Raw genomic sequence first — 21198 nt, 5'->3', positions numbered from 1 at the left:
CTGCCTCACAGCACCAGAGACCCGGGTTCAATTCCTGCCTCAGGCGACTGACTGTGTGGAGTTTGCATGTTCTCCCCGTGTCTGCTTGGGTTTCCTCCGGGTGCTCCGGTTTCCTCCCACAGTCCAAAGATATGCAGGTCAGGTGAATTGGCCATGCTAAATTGCCCGTAGTGTTAGGTAAGGGGTAAATGTAGGGGTATGGGTGGGTTGAGCTTCAGCGGGTCAGTGTGGACTTGTTGGGCCGAAGGGCCTGTTTCCACACTGTAATGTAATGTAATCTAATCTAATCTAATCTTAAAAAAAAGCTAATAAATTTATCCCTAACTCTGTGTATTAACCTTTTGTGTGGCACTGTATCAAATGCCTTCCGGAAGTCCAGATGTACCACAGCTCCAGGAGCCCTTTTCTTCACTTTGCTTGTTACGTCTTCAAAGATCTCCAGCAAATTAGTCAAATGTGATTTACAATTCATAAAATTATTCTGACTGATGGATTTTGTGTTGACTTGCCAAATGTGTATTATTACTTCCTTATTAATGCATTCTCAGCAATGACCAATATTAAGCTAACTGATAGTTTTCTAATTTCTGCCTCCCTTCCTTTTTTGAATACGGGTGTTAAATTAGCATTTTTCCAATCCACTGGAAACTTTCCTGCATCCAGGGAATTTTCAAATATTATTACCAGAGGATCCATTATCTCTGCTGACACTTCCTTTAAGAGTCTAGGTTACAAGCCCTGAGGATTTGTTTGCCCTCAATCCATAGTTCGCTGTGTATTTTTTTTTCCTTTTATTTCTAAGTTTCTCTCTTTCCATAACCTCTGTGTTACCTGGGATGGCACTAGAGTCCTCCACTGCGAAAACTGAGGCAAAATATTGATTCGTGGCTGCCATTTCTGAGTTCCTCACTATTAATTCCCCAGTCATCTTCCAGTGGACCAACCTTCACTTTAGCTCCATCTTTCGTTTTATATACTTATTGACGTTAGTGCTACCTTGTTTATATTTTGTGATAGTTTTCTTTGCTCTTTTTATGACCTTTTTTCAGTAACCCTTTGTTGATCTTTAAAAGTTTCCTAATCTTCCACCCTACCACTGGTCTTTGCAATATGGTGTGCCTTAGTTTTTATCTTTGTTGACTTCTAACCTCTTTGCTTAGACATGGATGATTTTCCTGCACTTGAATATATCTTAGTTGAGAGAATTTAATATCTCCCTAACTGTTTGCCCCTGCCACTGCTCATCAACTGTCCTACTTTTTAGTCTTGTTGCCGAGTCCACCCAGGCCAAATCTGTCCTCATGCCTATGTAATTATTTATGTTAACTCCAGTACTCTAGTGTGGGAATCCAGTTTCTCACTCTCAAACTGAGTTTAAAATTATTGCATACTTCAATTACTCTTTCCTAGAAGATCCTTTACAATGAAACCATTAATTAATCCCACCTAGTTACACAAATCCAGAATAGTCTGCTGCCTGGTTGGTTTAGAAACAATCTAAAATATTCACAAAGCTCTCCCTTGAGGCTAACCTTGCAAAATTCATTTATCCAGTCAATATACATATTAAAATCACCTAAGATTATTATCGTACTATCATTACCAACTGCAGTATTTCCTGGTTAATACTATGTCCCACTGTGGAACTACAGTTTGTGGACCTATAAATTACTCCCACCACAGGCTTTTTTTCCTAGCTATTTCTTATTTCTACCAGACTGATTCTTCATTTGATCTCCAGTGCCCATGTCATTTCTATCTTTGGAACTGAATTCTCCGTGATGAACAAAATTACACCACCTACTTTTCCTTCCTCTCTATCCTTCTGAGGTGTCCGGTACCCTTGGATATTCAATTCCCAAACATGGTCTCCTTGTGGCCACGTTTCAGTAATCACCATCAAATCATAACCATTCATCTCTGTCTGTACAGTTAACTCATTAATTTTATTCCGAATGATTCATACATTGAGAAACACGTCTGGGCCTTCCGTTGATTTTGTGGCATTAATCATGTTCAGCATTAACCTGCAGTCTTACCACCTTTAATTTTGAATTTGTAATTTTCCTTGTAACTGAATACTCTCCTCCTCTTCCCCTTCATTCCCTGCCGCCCCCCCCCCCCCCCAGATGAAATTAAAGCCCTGTCTTCAGCCCCAGTTATGGAATTCTCTGGTCCCAGCATGATTCAAGTCGAGCCCACCCATTAGAATAGCTCTCTCCTTACCTAGTACTGATGCCACTGTCCCATGAATTCAAAACCATTTCTCCCACACCAATTTTTGAACCATGCATATATATCTTTAATTTTGCTGACTCTGTGCCAATTAATCAGACAGTAATCCAGACAATAATACTTTTTCTGTTCCGCTTTATTATTTAGTCCCTGGCTGCATGTATTCCCGCAGCAGAACCTCTTTCCTCATTCTACCAATCGAGTTGGTGCCGATGTCGACCTCAACAACTGGATCCTCCCCCGCCACCACCCCTCCCCAACTTCAAATTTCTTTGCAGCCCAGATGAGATATCCTGAACCCTAGCACCAGGTAGGAGAAAGTGAGGACTGCAGGTGCTGGAGATCAGAGTCAAGAGTGTGGTGCTGGAAAAACAAGTCAGGCAGCATCCGAGGAGCAGGAGAATGCAACCTATCACCTTCTCCCCTGTCTTCATTTATCTATCGCATTCTCAGCTACCTCCCATCAAACCCCAACCCCACCCTCCCACAGGCAAGCCTCAGTCCTGATGAAGGGCTTATGCCCGAAACGTTGATCCTCCGCTCCTCAGATGCTGCCTGGCCTGTTGTGCTTCCCCTAGCACCAGGTAGGTGGCACCACCTTCAGGACGTTTGATCCTGGCTGCAGAGAACAGTGTCTGTGCCCTACATAAATGATCCTTAATTATGACTACATTTGTCTTTTCTCATTTGAATGGCTCCCTCTGTCATGGTGCTATGCTCAGTTTGCTCATCTTCCTTACAGCCCCAACTCTGATCCACACAGGGAGCAAGAATCTCACCTCTGTTAGACAAGGACAAGAGCTGAGATTCCTGCAGTGCCAGCTCCTGGATCCCTCTACCTGCCTCACTCATAGCCATGCCCTCTTGTACCTGACCAATGGCAGAATTCAGGGTAGTTAATTTGAGGGGTATGACAGTCTCCTGAAACAGCTTCCAGATGTGTCACAGTGTCGAAAGAGCAGACTCCAGCTCTTTAACTCTGATCTGAATTGAAGTTCCTCCTGCAACCAACGCTTGCGACTGATATGGACAATACAAGCCTTAATGGGGTCTACAAGTTCCCACGTCATGCAGGTACAACACATTGTCTGCCCCTGCACCTCGATTTAATTAATTTTTAGTTTGCTTTTTAAATATCCTACCAGTCTTTAGCTTTTCAATTTTATAATATTTTTTCTATTTACCTTTTTAATCAGGAAGCAACTTTGATTGGTAATCTGAATACCTATTCTATGTACGTATGATTTTCCTGTGATGTCATTACTGTGGAACAATTCCTATATCACACAATAAACCATCACAAGGTTTCTTCTTTCCAACCCAACCAGCTGCATCCTGTTGCCTTGCATCGCATTTTGAATTCTGACATTTTCTTGGGAGCACCACCTCAGCATTCATAGAAGGTTTGCTTTGTTCCCGCTTCCACAAAACTGTAGCCCCCTCAGGCTTTTATCAGGAAACTGCAATGCTGCCATTCACTTCCACTCTTTTCCCACTGCTGATCCAACTGAGCTCTCAGACCTCAGATATGTAAGTAAATGCTTGTGCAAAGAAATCTCCATTTTCAAATATCATCCATACAGTAGGAAGATTAAATAATTTCATATTTGTCTGTTAACTTGGGAAACTTTAGTAAAGGATTCAACACACTCGTAGCATTTACTACTTTTTACATAAGAACTAGGATCAAAAATAGACAATTCAATCCCTCAGGCCTCCTGTGCCAATCAAGATGATCACGATTGATCTAATTTCCACCTCAACACCACATTCCTCCCCACTCCCCATAACCCTTCTACCCAATAATAATTAAATTTCTGTCTATCACCTTAAATTTACTCAATGTTCCAGCATCTACTGGGGTATTGAATTCCAAAGATTCATGACCTTGGAGAGAAGTAATTACTCTTCATCTTGGTTTTAAATATGTTACACCTTATCCTAAAACTATGACTAATGTTCTAGATTGCCCCAGATGAGGAAGCACCCTGCTTTACAGCTACTTTGTCAATTCCTTTTTGTATCTTTATATATTAATTAGAGCTCCTCTCATTCTTCTAAACTCCAAAGAGTATAGGCCTAAACTGTTCAATCATTCTTTATAAGACAAACCCTTCATCTCTGCAATCAATCTAGTGTATCTCCTCTGAACTGCCTCCAATACAACTACATACCTCTAAGTATGTTGACCAAAACTCTACGCTGTACTCTAGGCATGATTTCACTCGTGCCTTGTACAGTTGTGGCAACACTTCCCTACTTTTGCACTCTATCCCTTCAGCAATAAATGCCAAAATTCCATTTGCCTTTCTTGCTGTACCTGTATACTGTATTCTGTGATTCATGCATGAGGGCACCCAGTCCCTCTGCACTGAAACACTCTGATAGCTCTCACCACTTGGGTCATAAGTTATCATTTTCATTTCTCTGACCATAACAGATAACCTCACACTTGTCCTTGTCAAACTTTATCTGCCAAATTTTCACCTATTTATTTAACCTATCCATATCCATTTGTAAGTTTCTTGTTTCTTCACTGCAGCTTACTTTGCCACCTATTTTAGTGTCATCTGCAATTTGTCTATAGTACTTTCTGTCCTCTCGTCCAACTCCTTAATATAGATGGTAAATAGTTGTGACCCAAGGACCGACCCATATGTCACCCCATGGGTTACATCTTCCCAACCAGAAAAAGACCCATTTTGTCCTGACTCTTTGCTTTCTGTTGGTTAGCCAGTCTTCCATCCAAATACTAAATTACCCGAACCCCATGTGATGTCACCTTATGTATTAACTTTTAGCGTGGCACCTTATCAAGTGCCTTCTGGAAGATATACTGAATTTACGGGATTCACATTTCATAATCTCCATGTTTGTTTCAATTCCTCTTGTCAACTAGAAGCATGATGTTTGCTGTGTTTACACAATGTAGTAGGTAATCCAGACTTAGTATAAGTCAGTGAGGAAGGCGTTATTGTACTTCGAACATATGAGGAGACAAGTAATGATCATGGAAAATAAATTGGTTGGCTGGTTAGCCCAGAAAGCATTGCACCAATGATGCCTGGAGGTCACTAGAATATAGATAAGTATTTTAGTAACAGATTGCTTGCCTCCACTACATCTTAAACAATATTACAAATATGGAAATAAGCCATTTTTATGGAAATTATTTGAATTTGAAATCTCCACTCATGATCAAAGTGAGGTTAAGGTTGCAAACCGTATGTTCAAGCTGACCAGTGAGTATACGTCCAATCTACTCGGTCTCACATGACAATCTCTTCATACCCAATATCAACCTTGTGAGCCTTCTCTGTACTGCCTCCAATGCCAGTATGTCTTTTTTTAGATAAGGGGACTTCAAACTGTTCAGTTTTCCAGATGTCATCTAACTAGTGCCTTGTAGAGTTTCCGCAAACCCTCATTCATTTTATACTGCATTCCCTTTGAAATAAAGACCAACATTCCATTTACTTTCCTTATTATCTGCTGGCTAGCTGTTTGTGATTATGTATGAGAACTCCCAAATCCTTCTATGCTGTAGCTTTCCGCAGATTTTTTCCATTTAAGTAATATTCAGCTTCCCTGTTATTTCTGTCAAAATGTGTGCCCTCACATTTTCCCATATTCTATCTACCAAATTTTGCCCATTTGTCTCCCTCTACTACCTCTTTGTATTATCCTCAGCAACACCCTTCTACCTATTTTTGTGTCACCCGCAGACTTTACAATGGTGCATGCACTTTCTTTATCAAAGTCACTAATATACATTGTACATAAATGTGGCCCCTAGCACTGATTCCTATGGCACTCATTAGGTTGTCATCTTCAGAATTCCCCCTTGTCCCAACTGTTTTCTATCCTGTATGCATGCTGACATGCTACCTTATACACAAGGGCCGTTATCTTTTTAATTAACCTAAATGTAGTACCTTAGCGAAAATCCAAATATATAACATTCTATTTCCCCTTTATCTCTCCTGCTGTTACCTCCTCAAAGAATTTTAATAAATTTGTTTGATATGATTGTTCCTTCGTGAAACTCTCTTGACTCTGCTTGATTATTTATTGCATCCTTTATAACAGACAGATTAACACCTGTTGTTGGGAAAACGTGACTAAGTGTTTTTGTCTCCCATTTTTAAATAAGTAAGTTACATTGCCAATCCCCTGGGAATTTTCCAGAATCTATGGATTCTTGGAAGATTCCTACCAGTGTATCCCATTATTTCTGTAGCTACTTCATTTAATTTCCTCGGACACATCAAATGAGGTCGAGGTGACTAATTGATCTTTAGCCCCATTAGTTTCCATAGCACTTTTTTTCTAGTGACAGTTATTATATTTAGTTCCTGTCCTTTTTCCACTTGATTAATTGGTATTTATATTTTGTCAAGTGTCTTTTACTGTGAAGACTGAAGTAAAATATTTGTTCAATTCTCCTCTCACATCCTGATGCTCCATTATTGTTTCCTCCACCTCATTCTCTAAAAGGCCTAGGTTAACTTTGGTCTCTGATATTTTATATTTATTTAAAGAAGCTCTTACTGTCCATCTTGATATTTATTTTAATCAGGCTATATGAGAGAAGCTGTAGCGTTCAACACTAAATTGGCCACCATTTTGGCAACCATAACCTCACTTGCTATTGTATTTTACAAATGTTGCACTTACTTGACCTGCAGTTGGGTTTTTTAACTTAATTTAGTGAATGGATAGACAAAGTAATGTCATTGGAGGACAACGTCAGTTGATCTTAGAATACTGTGTTCATTTATTGTTTCTGCAAAGCATAATAAAGTTTCTCATAATAAATATTGAAAAAGCATTGAACTTTACATCATAATTCTGTAAGCTATTGTGTTTGTAACCAAGGATAAATTTTCTATTTTTGATGCATGTCTTGCTTGCTCGCTCACAAGGTTGCCAGACACCCAAATGCTGATGTTCAGAGGAACGTCAGCCATATATTCTTCCACTTGGGCAGTTTAGAAGGCACAAGCAGGATGTCCTCAGAAATTTAGTCTCCAATGTTCAAAGTCCTGCTCAACAAAAACTGTGAACCATTCAGAGGCTGGCAGGTTTCCAACTCTGCAGCGCCATCAACAAACCATGGGTGCTGCTTGAAGCATAGCAAAGATTGTAATGTCAGAAGTTATATGATACCAGGTTATAGTCCAACAAGTTTATTTAGAGCTCTGCTCCTTCTTTAGGTGAAGAAAGAAAAGCGCGTAGGCACAATTTATGTGCAGAGAGATCGAGAGGCCATACTGTGAATGGAGTGTCGATAGGCTGAATAATTTAGTCTCTGCAGGTGATCAAAAGTGTCAGATGGTGTGAGTAAAGTGCCAACAGCTGAATAGCAAGTGTAGGGATGGCACATAATCCAATTAATTGAAGCAGAGAGATAATTACCATAAAGTTAAAAATAAGGTGGTGCTGGAGACAAACCAAACTGCTGGAATAGCATGATAAGTATAACAGTCACATGCCAAGGGTCTTAGCAAAGTAACAAGTAATCCAAAACTGTACAAACTAATTAAGATGAATTGATGAATTATCAGGGTGATGGTGTCAAAACAGGACAATAAGGAAGATTTTTACAAACACAAATACTGTATCGAAGTACTGTACACATACTGAAGATACACAAAACCAACGCACCTGGATGTCCCATTGTATCAGGCAATGGGACCCCATGTGAGAACCTCTCTGGCTATGTCAAGGGCATCTTGAAACCCATTTTACAAGGAACCCACCACTTCTGTTACAACACTACAGACTTACGACAGAACCTTAGTACCCACGGACCAGTTGAAAGAGGAACATGCCTCGTCACAATGGATATTTTAGCACAGTCCAACAGCCTCAGTACTCAACACAAACAACTGCCAGTTTCCAGATGCCATCCAACAAGTCATCCACTTCATTCTCGACTACAACATATTCACCTTCAACAGCCTGTTCTTCATCTAGACACACGGAACAGCCACGGAAACCACACTTGCACTCCAATACACCGACATTCCCATGCACAAGTTTGAGCAAGGCTTCTTTGCTGCGCAGGATCTCCAGCCGACGCTATACACCAGGTACACCATCAACATTTTCTTCCTCTGGACTTATAGTGAGGAATCACAAATGATTACACAACAACATCAACAAGTTTCATCCCGCCATCAGACATACCATGGACTACTCTTCAAAAACAGTCTCATTCTTGGACACACTCATCTCTATCCAGGACAGACACCTCAGTATTTCACTCTACCACAAGCCCATGGATAACCTCATGATACTGCATTTACTTAGCTTCAACCATAAGCATGTTAAAGAAGCTATCCCCTGCAGACAAGTCCTGCATTTACACAGGATCTGCTCAGACGAGGAGGAACACAACAGATAACTAAAGATGCTGAAAAATGCCCTCATAACAATAGGATGCGATGCTCAACTCACTGATCATCCGTTCCACCTGCCACCATGAAAAATTGCAATAACTTTCTCAGAAGACAAAGACAGGATGTAACCGCTATCTTTCTTGAGCGGCAATACATGTTCTTCACAGCCTTCAACATGTCGTCAATGATGACTAATATTTTGACAAGATCATCCATGCTCCCCCACTTCTTGTCTTCAGGCAATCCCCAATCCTTAAACAGACCACCATTTACAGCAAACTGTCCAGCCTTCGGCCAACATCGACCACAACACTACATAACCCTGCTACAGCAACCTCTGCAAGACATACCAGATCATTTAGATGGGTACTACCATCACACGTGGGAACAGCACCCACCATGTGCATGGCAGATAAGACCATGCAGAATCTATGACAGCTGCTGAATAGACACTGCACGTCAATTGCCAAACAGGAATGTTCCCTCCCAATCAGGGAACACTTAAGTGGTCATGGACATTCGGCCTCTGATCTTTGGGTAAACTTCCTCCAAGGCAACCTTGGAGATACATAATGGAGAATCGACAAGCAGAAACTGAGAGCCAAGTTTCATACCCATGAAGATAACTTCAACCGTGATCTTGGATTCATGTCAAACTGCACATAACCCCACCACACTGTTCTGTATTTGTGAAATCTTCCTTAGTGTCCTGTTTTGACACTGTCACCTTGATATCTTGTTATGATTTCTCCACCTTAATCAGTTTGTACAGTTTTTGATTACTACTTCCTTTGGTTAGACCCTCAGCATGCAACTCTTATACTATCGTGTTATTTCAGTCATTTGGTTTGTCTCCAGCACCACCTTATTTTTAATTTTGTTTTGTAATTATCTCTCTGCCTCAATTAATCAGATTATGGGTCACCCCTTCACTTGCTATTCAGCTGTTGGCACTTTACTCACACCATCTGACACTTGATCACCTGCAAAGCCTTGTTATTCAGCCTGTTGACATTCCACTCACACCATTCGTACGATGTTTTAATTTCTCTACCTGTTGATCTCTGCATATAACCTGTGCGCTTTTCTTCACTTCATCTGATGAAGGAGCAATACTCCAAAAGCTTGTGATTTCAAATAAACCTGTTGGACTATAACCTGGTGTCATGTGGCTTCTGAAGTTGTTCACCAGCACTTCCACATCAAAGATTGCAAGGATTAAGGTATATAATAAATATTTTTTTGGTGAATAGTTTCTCTTATTTCTGATCACAGATGAGAGGACAGTAGGATAGGTTTCAGCAAACATCAGTCCAGACTTGATCTGACACTGAGTTAATTGACCACTGAAGGTTCTCATTTGGAAGTCAGGCAGAAACTTCAAAAATGGACCTTCCTGCCTAGAACTCAAGGGCAGGATGTGAAGGCAGAGGGATTCAGTTATGTTACCGTCCTGTCCAATTGAGTTGTCTTCCCACCTCCAGGGCCACTTTGTCAAGCATAACAAGATTCTGCTCAAAAGTTCTGCTTTGGCAGATTAGTAAATTAAAATGACCTATCACCAAAAGCTACTTCTGCCATGCTGTATAGTTAAATTGTCTTGTGTCCTAATATGTAGGTTAATGCAATAGCTCTTGGATGCGTTTGCATATTCAATGAGAAACTGCATGATTCCAATGTTTCTTTTAATTTTGTGTCAGTTATTAAATAACTAGTGGTCTTGAATGGCTGAATGGTATTTCCTCATTGCTGTCCTTTTTTATTACACTAATTATGTGTTATACACTGCTAGTTTACCAGTGTTGTATTAATGTGAAACCCACAGATAAGAGTCTGTTAACAATCTGCTTAGCAGCTGTGCTATTAAGAAAACTGTGGAGGAATTGTTATGTTTATACCTCTGCAGTCATCTCAATATTTGTTATTTCCAGAAACTGCAACTTTAATTGTCTAATCCTAAAGAAGTGTGGTTACGTGCCATAAAAAGCATCACTTAAGTAAACTAACTAAGTTAATACTGTCAAGAAATAGAAATCACTTTTATTCGGCAAGGTTTGTATTTGTTGAGCCTGTGCAATTCACTCTGACTCAGTTCATACAATTGCACAACATTCAGTGAAGACGCTTGAAAAAAAATTGCATGTTTATAGCACTTATTATGTGCTTAGAATGTCCCAAAGCACTTTACAGCTAAAGAATCACATTTGAAGTATAGTCACTTTTAGGTTGGCAAATGGTCACTGTTGTGCCGATTGGAATGCATTGAATGATTAAATATCCTCTTCTGAATTCGAAACAAAATTGGTCAGTCAGTCTTTGTATGTGTGCTATCATCGGATTTGCTAACACATGACCTTATTAGCCCCGGTATTGGGAAAGACTGCGTATACAAATCCATGTTCTCTCAGTTGGAAGAAGTTCAGCTAAACTAAAAAACAATTAGGATGCTGTGTAAAAATTTTCAAATGTTTTTGTACTAAAACAGAAATCTCTGGTAAAATTCAAGTCTGGCAGCATCTGTGGGGTGAAAGCAGAGTTTATGTTTTGAGTCAGATAACTCCAAAGAGTCACAGTACTCGAAACATTAACTCTGCTTTCTCCCCACGGATGCTGCCAGAATCTGCTGAGTTTTTCTGTCAATTTCTGGTTTTGTTTCAGATCTCCAGCATACATAGCACTTTGTTTTATTCAATTTTTTTTAATAATTTGACGTTTATGAAATGTGGGTCCTAACACACTATTTTTTATCTGCATGTGCTGGAAACAGAGAGACTTGTTTAGATAGCCTGTAAACAGAACATGATGGAAATATGGTGGGCAGTCGAAGACTAATGATTGTTGTTAGATTTGGTGATATTTTACCTTTTATGAATTCAGTTTTGAATCTGTTGAAACTGTGTGCAGCAGAATGCAGTAATATATATGGTTTAAAAAAGTGAAAATTCAACATTTAAAATATTTTTGCAAACATCCTAGTTTCACTTTTTTAATCCTGGAGTTGAAAATGTTAATACATTTCATGTGTACTTCATGATTAGAGACTTAATTATTTCAAATTTGCTTTGTTGTCTTTAGGCTTTAGTGATCTATTAGCAATATGCAGCAATATAATTGTCATCCTTAATATATGAACACATCTGATATTTGGAATAAGTTTGTGATTTTACAATCATTAAAATCCTTGAGACAATCAAATCTATCCCTAATGAGGCTTGTACTCTTTGTACCCGGTTATATTATTTGCCCTTTCTAAGTCAATGCCAAAGTTATGACTGACCGTGTGAAAATACTAACAGACAAATGTTTTCAAGGATAATCAATTGTAAACTATGCACTGCATGCTACAGTCTGTCTTACCCTGTAAATTCTGGGGCATGTTTTATAGGAGATCCAAGCAACATGGTATGAGAAGCTTCATGAATGGGAAGATGCCTTGGTTGCGTATGACAAGAAGATGGACATGAACAAGGATGATCCGGAGCTCGTCCTTGGAAGAATGCGCTGTTTGGAAGCGCTTGGTGAATGGTGAGTTTCACCCTAAGAATTCTTGAGACTGGGAAGCTTAATACATCCAAAACTGTAATCCCTTTTTCATTAATACCTTTTCATTAATGCCATCTTTTTTTTTAATCATTCCACCGAGTTGATTATTTTTGTATGTAAATATGCTGCCGACCTAAGTGTCCTTTCTTGTTAATTTGTTTCATAAAACAGTTGACCTTGAAATAAGTTCCACCTGACTTCTCTTGTAAGCCTTAACTTGATAATTTTCAACTTTTGCCACCTTGTATCTGAACTTCTTCCATCAAAGAATCATCATTTTTCATTAGTTTTATCTCATTTTTAAATTACTAGAGTGACCTTTCTTCTTTCCAGAAAATTGAAGTGAAATGAGAAAATTGGGAGAGATGTGTAACAGATCGATAGAAAGAAGAACATGTCAAGAGTAGTCTTTTATTAATATGCTTGAGATTAGACCCTGATAATTCTCATTCTATCATGTGTAAAGTAGTCAATCATATTAATACGCAACAGACAAAATTCTAAAGAAGCCTAAGCTGAAGATGATTGCTTTACCTTCTCTGAATGTTCTGCAAAACGTAGTTGTCACTATCATTCCAATTCCGAATGATACCCAGATCTTGCTGAATATGAACTTAGGCTGCTTCAGTATCTGACAGTGGTAAATGGTGTAAAACATTGTATAGTCATCAGTGAGTATCCCTATGTCTAACAGCATGATAAAGGGAAGGTCATTGAAACAGCGGAGGATGCTTGAATCTAGGATCCTGCAGTGAAGAACTCTTGCACTGATGTTTTGAGACTGAGCTGATTGACCCCAGTAACCATAACCATATTTCTTTGTGCTAGATATGACTGCAACTAGTGAAGATGTTTCCCCCTATTTCCATTGATTCCAGTTTTGCTAGGTTCCTCAATGCTATACAGAGTCAAGTGCTACCTTGACGTCAAGGGCAGGCTCTCCCATCTCATCTCTGGAGTTCAGTTATTTTTTTCTGTGTTTGTACCAAGGCTGTGATGAGGTCAGAAGCCATGACCATGAAAAAAAACCAATTGAACAGCAGAGAGTAGGTAATTCCTGTGCAAGTGCAGCTTCTTCATACTGTTATGATTCCTTTCATCATTTTGCTGATCATCAAGAGAGAGTGAGGTGGTAATTGCCCAGGCTGGATTTGGCCTGTATTTTATGGACCGAACATACCTAGACAATTTTTCACATTGACGGATAGGTGGCCATTGTAGCTGTATGGGTGCAGCTAGTTCTGGATCATGAGTTTTAAGTATTATTGCCAGAATGTTGCCGGGGACAGCTGCCTTTACAGCTGGGCTTTCTCAACACCTGAGGATAGGGGTTGGTGACGATTCGCCACGGCAGATTCGCCGCCGATGATTAGCCACTGCCGGTTCGCCACCAGCGTTTCTCCACTGGGGTCGTTGGACCTCTGGAGACTATTTGCCACCAGAAATATATATATGTACTGATTGTTTTCCCTCCCGCCTGTTCTTTCATACTTCTCAGTCCCCTTTATTTATACAGCTACATACTAGATATTGATTTTAAAAAAAAGGTAAAATAAATATCATTTTATTGGTTTATGTATAAAAATGAGTTACAAATACTTGCGGTGGCGAATCATCTTCAGTGGCCAATGGGCGGTGGCTAAGCGTCCTTGGCGGTGAAAGGGCAGTGGCTAATCGGCGGTGGCGAATCTGCTATGGCGAATGGTCCCATCCTGAAGGAGGGCCATATTTAAGGAACCTTCTCCTGTTGATTATTTAATTGTCCACCATCATTCATGACTAAATTTGGTAGGATTGTAGAGTTTATATCTGATCTGTTGGTTGTGAGACCATCTAGCACTGTCTGTTTCCATGCTACTTCTCCTGTTGGGTATGAATGTCGTTCTGCCTTGCTTCACTTAATACAGCAAGTCTGTAACTTGATTTTTGTCATGCCTATCTTTCCTTGCCATCTTTACCTCATGTATCATGAAAGTTAGAATACGATGCAATATCTGATGTTCTACTTTATTGTTGAGTCAGTGTTTGATAATGAACTATCAAAGACTTTCAGAGTAATCAGAATGAGGTGCTTATTAGTTTCAGGGGCAAACCATTGTTTATTATTTCCAGTCCCTGAGGCAGCAGCATAAAGGATAATCTTTAAACATCTAGACTAAATTTAAGTTCACTTTTCTTTTTTCCAAATCCTTTGTAGAAAAACTGGAAAAAAATGTCCTGACATATGATACTTTCCAACTTTAGTTTGGCCAGATAATATGGCTCTTGAGATAGTTCTTAGAACATAGAAAAGTACAGCTCAGAACAGGTCCTTTGGCCCACGATGTTGTGCCGAGGGTTAATCCTAATGTAAAATAAAATAACTTAACCTACACACCCCTCAACTCACTGCTATCCATGTGTATGTCCAGCTGTTGCTTAAATTTCCCTAATGACTCTGCTTCCATCACCACAGCTGGTAACGCATTCCATGCATTCACAACTCTCTGCGTAAAGAACCTTCTTCTGACGTCCCCTCTATACCTTCCCCCTTATATTTTAAAACTATGTCCCCTCATATCAGTAAATCCTGCCCTGGGGAAACGTTTCTGGCTATTGACTCTATCCATTCCTATCATTATCTTGCACACCTCGATCAGGTCACCTCTCTTCCTCCTCCTCTTCAGAGAGAAACGTCCAAGCTTATTCAACCTCTCTTCATAAGGCAAGCCCTCCAGTCTAGGCAGCATTCTGGTAAACCTTCTTTGCACCCTCTCCAGAGCCTCCTTATCTCCCCTATAGTAGGGCGACCAGAACAGGACACAATATTCCAAGTGTAGAGCTGTATCAAAACGTCACGGCTCTTAAACTCGATCCCCCTGTCAATGAAAGCCAAAACACCATATGCTTTCTTAACAACCCTATCCACTTGGTGGCAAATTTGAGGAATCTATGTACTTGCACACCAAGATCCCTCTGTTCCTCCCCACTGCCAAGAATCCTGTCTTTGATCCTATATTTAGCATTAGAGTTCGACCTTCAAAAATGCATCACTTCGCATTTATCTAGTTTGAACTCCATTTGCCATTTCTCAGCCCAGCTCTGCATCCTGCCTATGGCGCGCTGCAGCCTGCAGTAGCCGTCGATACTATCGACGGCACCTCCAATCTTTGTGTCATCCACAAATTTACTAATCCATCCTTTTATGCCCTCATCTAAGTCATTTATATATATGACAAACAGCAGTGGCCCCCAAACTGATCCTTACAGTATACCACTAGTAACTGAACTCCAGGATGAACATTTCCAATTAACCACCATCATCTGTCACCTTACAACTAGCCAATATCTGATCTTCTTTCAGCTAGCCAATTTCTGATGCAAACCACTAAATTACCCTCAACCCTATGCCTCCGTATTTTGTCCAATAGCCTAACATGGGGAATTTTATCAAACACCTTACTGAAATCCATATACACCACATCAATACTTTACCCTCATCCACCTGTTTGGTCACTTTCTCAAAGAACTCAATAAGGTCCAACCAGCCCATCCCGACCAGATATCCCAACCCAATCTAGTCCCACCTGCCAGCACCCAGTCCATATCCCTCCAAACCCTTCCTATTCATATACCCATCCAGATGCCTCTTAAATGTTGCAATTGTACTGAAGGGTCTGTTTCCATGCTGTACGTCTCTATAACTCTATAATTAAAGTAAGAATTTAGATTCTTGTATGATATCTAATACCTAGAAATAATATATAATTCTATAATTTTAATGCCTATTAATGTAAAATTCTATCTGCTGTTTCTCTGCCCATCCCCTAGTCCATTCAGATGCATTTAGAATTGTTGTGGTTCTGTTCGCCAAGCTGGGAATTTGTGTTGCAGACGTTTCATCCCCTGTCTAGGTGGCATCCTCAGTGTTTGGGAGCCTCCTGTGAAGCACTGTGAACATCAAAGAAGTGCTTCACAGGAGGCTCCCAAATACTGACGATGTCCCCTAGACAGGGGACAAAACGTCTGCAACACAAATTCCCAGCTTGGCGAACAGAACCACAACAATGAGCACCCGAGCTACAAATCTTCTCCCAAACTTTGAATGCATTTGGAATCTTATAATTAGAATCACTGACCAATGTACGTAAATTGGTGTCATTGAAAAACTTGTAACAACTTGGACAATATTTTGCTCTTTACCCCCAGTAATAAAAATGGTCAATAACAGAACTCCAAATACTGATGCTATGAGATTTGCTGAGAGCAATTTTTATCCTTGACAGAAATCACTTCTCTCTGTATCTTCAGTAATCAAAACAGGTTAATACTTTGCCATCTCTTCATTGGGCACATGCTTTGTGAATCAGTCTATTATACCAGTTGTTGTCAAATAGCTTACTGAAGTTCAATTGGACAACATCGCCTGCATCAACCTTTAAGCACCATATTAATAAGTTATTCTGATGGACCAAGAAAATTATTCAAATACGACCTTGAACTTTTGAGTAGATATTAGTCTGTAAGTAACAATATCCTTCCAAATGATCCCTTTTGTAATCCGTTAATTTTATTTGAAATCTTACTAAATAAACTCTCAAAATTCCATGGTCTACTGTTTTAGAATTCATTTCCTGGCCCGTTTTAGTTTATTTAAACAAACCTTTTTTATAATTTAAAAAGAATTATTCAATTGAATTTCCTCTGCTGAATTCACTAACTTTATATCTTGAATCTCTTAAAACCTTCTTTGCTTCCCTCATGATGCTCCGTGGTCACAGAATCACTAACTTATTCTGGCACAGAAGGAGATCTCAACAGAACTGTATAGAATCATTTGAAAGAGAAGTTTTGAATTCAAACCTACGACAGTTTGGGGATGTAACCCCTAGAATAGATGAGGGAGAGCTATTGGATAAGGTGTATTTGAATTTTTCAGAAATCTTTGATAAAGTCTAAATTAAGAGATTAGTGTTGGGAGTCATTTAGAAGGATATTGTTCATGTGTAAATCAATGTATGTGAGTGTGGTAATATACTGACATGGATTGAGAATTGATTCACAAGTAGGCCCTGAGTAGAACTCCATTGCAAGAGTGTTTGAGTACGTGAGCAAAGGTATTTTATTTCAAGTAGGTCAGACTAGGTAAGGATGGCAGATTTCCTCTAAAGAGCATGAGCAAACCAGATGGGTTTTGACAGTGGTTCCCATTAAACCGCCACCTATTCCAGATTTTATTGAACTCAGATGTCACTATCTGCGATGGTGGGATTTGAATCCATGTCACTGGTCATGGACTCTCTGGGTCCTTGTGTGGCTGATGAGCCTGATCCTAGAGCTGTATCACTGACCACACATTTGGTTGATGTTTCCAGATGGTGAAATTGCTCCTTGACCTTGAGATTGTTGGCATTTCTTTCTCTGGTTCCTGACCAGTGCTACTTGTTGCCACCATATGTTTCAAAGAATTGCGTCCCTTCATACAGGAGTTGTCTTCAAGTCAATCACTTCTGAATGAGGATTTCCTGTGCGTTGACAGCTCTGTTTCATTTCTTAATAAAAGCCTTCAGAGAGTGTTTGTATACTTCCGTCGTCCTCTTGTCCAAGTGCCTTTCTTGAATTGGATGAAGAACATTGGCTTTAGTCGTCAGAACTCTGGCATCCTAAGTATATGACCAGCCCAGTGGAATTAGTTTTAACCGGTCATGGCCTCTATGTTGGTGCTGTTAGCTGCTGATGTTAGTGTACCTGTTCATCCAGATGGTAGTTCTCAAGAGTCTTGAGGTGGCATCTATATGTACTTCAAGTTCTGGAGTCATACAGCAGAGTCAGAAGGACAATTTCCATATACACAAAGATCTTGGTACCACCATGGATGTTGAAGACACTCATCCTTAGGTATCAAAGGTGGTGCTCAGAGATTGGATATAATGTTAAATCTTTGCATTGAAGCAAGCCTCAGAAGAGAGAGGGCTTCCCAGATGAGGGAAGTGTTCCACATTTAGGAGGAGTTTTTTCTCTGTTGACCTTAACAGAGAAATGGATTGGAACTTGACCTGGAATGATTTGGTGGAGGTTTTGAGTCTTGACATTGAGGCTGAGACCAATTCTTCGAATGTTTACACAAAGGTGTTAAGTGATGCTTTAAGATTTTTTCTGAGAGAGCAACAATGACATTGTTATTTGTGCACTGAAGTTCCACATACGAGGTCAATGTTGTTTTGTTCTTGAATTTCAACCATTTGAGGTTGAAAAGTGTCCACGGGAGAGAGAGAATAATGTCCACACCACTGGGAAGCTTGTTCTTGACAAGATGGAAAAAAGTGAGGGGACGCTGACACGTCCCTGCTTAACCCCTGTCTTGACTTGAAGGATGATGTCATAATATTATTGGTATGGACCGTGGCTGACATCTTGTCGTAGAGGACGCAGAGAATGTTGATGAATGTCATTGGACAGCTGGCCTTTGATAGGATCTTCAGTAGCACTTCCTGATTGAGTCAACAGCCTTGGTCAAATCAATTTAAGTCCATGTAGAATGGTTTGTGTTGTTCCTGGCATTTCTCTTGAATTTGCCACGCAGTGAAAATCATGTCCCTAGTTCCACTGTTTGAAATCTACCCTGGCTTTCGGGTAGCATTTCTTTTAGACTAAAAGAAGGCACCTAGTGAGGATTTGGGGGATGATATACCTGGCACTGGAGAGTAGGAAAATTCCTCTGTAGTTCTCACAGTCTACTTTGTCTCCTTTTTTGAATACAGTGGCAATGGCAGCCTCCTTGAAATTAGCAGAGAATTCTTTTTTTGTCCCAGATTTTCAGGAACGGTCAATGGTGGTGATAGATAAGTTCTGCTCTTGCAAGTTTGAAGATATCTGCTGGAATCCCATTTACTCCTGCAGCTCCTCTATTTTTCACCTAATGGAGGCTGCAACTTCTGCCACACCAAATGGGAGTCCAAGATTGTCTTTGGGTAGTTGGAAATATATTCAAATTTGTCCTCATGGACAGTTGTACTGTGGTTTGGGAGGTCTTTGAGGTGTTCTCTTCTCTAGAGGCTGATGTTTTCTCTGTCTCTCAAAACGGTGCCATCCTTACTCTGCACTGGTTTGAGGCTAAGAGTGTTCGATCCATATATTGCTTTGATGGCACTAAAGAAATCTCATTTGTCATGCTTGTTGGCCAGGAGTTGCAGTTCCTTTGCTTTCTCAATGCACCCTTTGATTCTAGATTTCTCAAGTTGTTCTTTGTAATTCCACCTTTGCTGTTTAATCAGTTTTCTTCTTTGTCTTGCTGATGATGTTGTTCTGCCAGGCATGGTGACTGTTCTTGTCAATGAGGTCTTGGACGATATAGTCATTGTTGTTGAATCAGTCATGGTATTTCCTTGTCTTGTAGCCAATGGTTTCTTCACAGCATGAAATAATGGCTGTCATCAGCTAATTCCAGATTTCCTCCACTCCATTAAAATGAACTGTTTGGAGATTTTGCAGAAGATTTTGTTGGAAGTGTGCTAGTCAACTTAGCTCTTGAAATTGCTGAAGGTTGAGCTTTTTTTCTGAACAATTTCTTTGTCTTCAGCTGTTTCTGGTGGCATTTGATGAATATTGAGGAGTGGATGAGCCGTGGTCTGTCCAGCAGTCATCCTTATGGTCTCGGGATCAAATGATAACATAGTTGATTATGAGCCAGTGCTTTGATTGTGAATGTCTCTTAAAAAGTCATACACTTGTCTTTTTGGTGGAACAGGGCGTTGTTGATGACAGCTAGTGTTCCACACATTTGGTGAGCAGGAGTATCCCATTGGCACATTGTAATTCCCTACTTTTTCCTTTCTGATGGTTCCTTTCCAGAGTCTTTTCCAACCCTGGTGTTGAAGCCTGTAAGGAGAGTAATCTTATTTTCTTTGAGGATGTTGGTGAGTGTGACATGCAGTGTGGCATCAAGGGTTGCAACATAAGCACTAGCAGCCGTTGCCTGCTAGTTCGTGGCATGTTGTAGATGGAGAGTCATGAGGCAATTGTTGATAAGTTTGTTCTTGGTGGTGAACCCAATCCATGCATCCTGGGTTGCTCCTCAGGCTTTCCTCTCCAGAAGAAAGTGCAACCACCACTTTCCTTGTTGCCTTGTTACCAACACCTTCTTCCATCAGCTACCTTTCACCTGATCTTCAAGTCTTCTGCAGGGCAGCAATACCAGTGTTGAAGTAATGAGGACTATTCTTTGTTCTGGATGATTGTTTTACTTGTCCATGAGAGCTTGTACATTCCAGGTTTTGAGATTGAGTTTGACTTTGGTTTTCTGACCATGAATAGATGGGCCTGCTGGATGATATTTTCTGGCCAGGTTGGTGACTGAGCAGATTATTGTGAGGGTATCTTTTCTAGCCCCCTTCCCTGTGGGTGAGCACAGTGGATCTTGAAGAGCTCTGTTCAGTCGTGAAGAAAGCAGAAGCCAGACAAAAACACCAAACGTAGCAGAACCTATGGAAGTTGCGTCAATCTGTACAACCACCTACAGATTCACCCTGTGAGTGGAAGAGAGTCATCCTCATCTGCGAGCGAACGTCAATGATGATTTACTCTAATCCCACTTCCCAGTATTTGGTTGATAAGGTTGTGTAAGCTCTGTCGTTTCAAGTATTTTTCTAAATGCTTGTTATAGACAATCTGGTAATGGGTATTTTGTGTAGCATTTTAACACTGTGTCATTATTTAGGAAACTTAACATGAATCTCTGTCAACTTTCCTTCTAATGTGGTAATGCCTCATGACCAAGCTTTCATGGCAATACCAGGCTTGTTCACCAATCTAAGCTGTTATGCAAGTGAGAGCTTACGTGATACTTGCTCACACATTTTCAGAAGGCTGCATTTTGTAATATATCTGATACACATGTGCTGGTTTGTAAAGCTGTTGAGATACAAATACACAAGGGGCCAAATACGTGGTGACATGTCAGATAATCTAAATGAATACGCGGTTGATTTCACAGCGTTGTGATAGACTAGCTCTTTTGTATAACCTAGTGTCTTGTCTG

The 21198-nt window shown here is 40.1% G+C and overlaps 1 protein-coding gene across 2 annotated transcripts in view; it reads left to right on the top strand.

Annotated features, from left to right (window-relative positions):
- The window catches only part of mtor (mechanistic target of rapamycin kinase), a 367086-nt gene that overhangs the window by 201736 nt on the left and 144152 nt on the right, over positions 1-21198 (top strand). For both annotated transcript variants that reach the window (XM_043675589.1, XM_043675588.1), the window contains one exon: positions 12025-12164. In XM_043675589.1, coding sequence (XP_043531524.1) covers positions 12025-12164 — 140 coding nt within the window. The remainder of the gene's footprint in view (positions 1-12024; positions 12165-21198) is intronic.

The sequence above is a fragment of the Chiloscyllium plagiosum genome, chromosome 34, assembly GCF_004010195.1.
Source record: "Chiloscyllium plagiosum isolate BGI_BamShark_2017 chromosome 34, ASM401019v2, whole genome shotgun sequence".
NCBI classification, from domain to species: domain Eukaryota; kingdom Metazoa; phylum Chordata; class Chondrichthyes; order Orectolobiformes; family Hemiscylliidae; genus Chiloscyllium; species Chiloscyllium plagiosum.
Note: the sequence above shows the minus strand (reverse complement) of the source record. Positions and strands in the feature narration are given on the sequence as shown.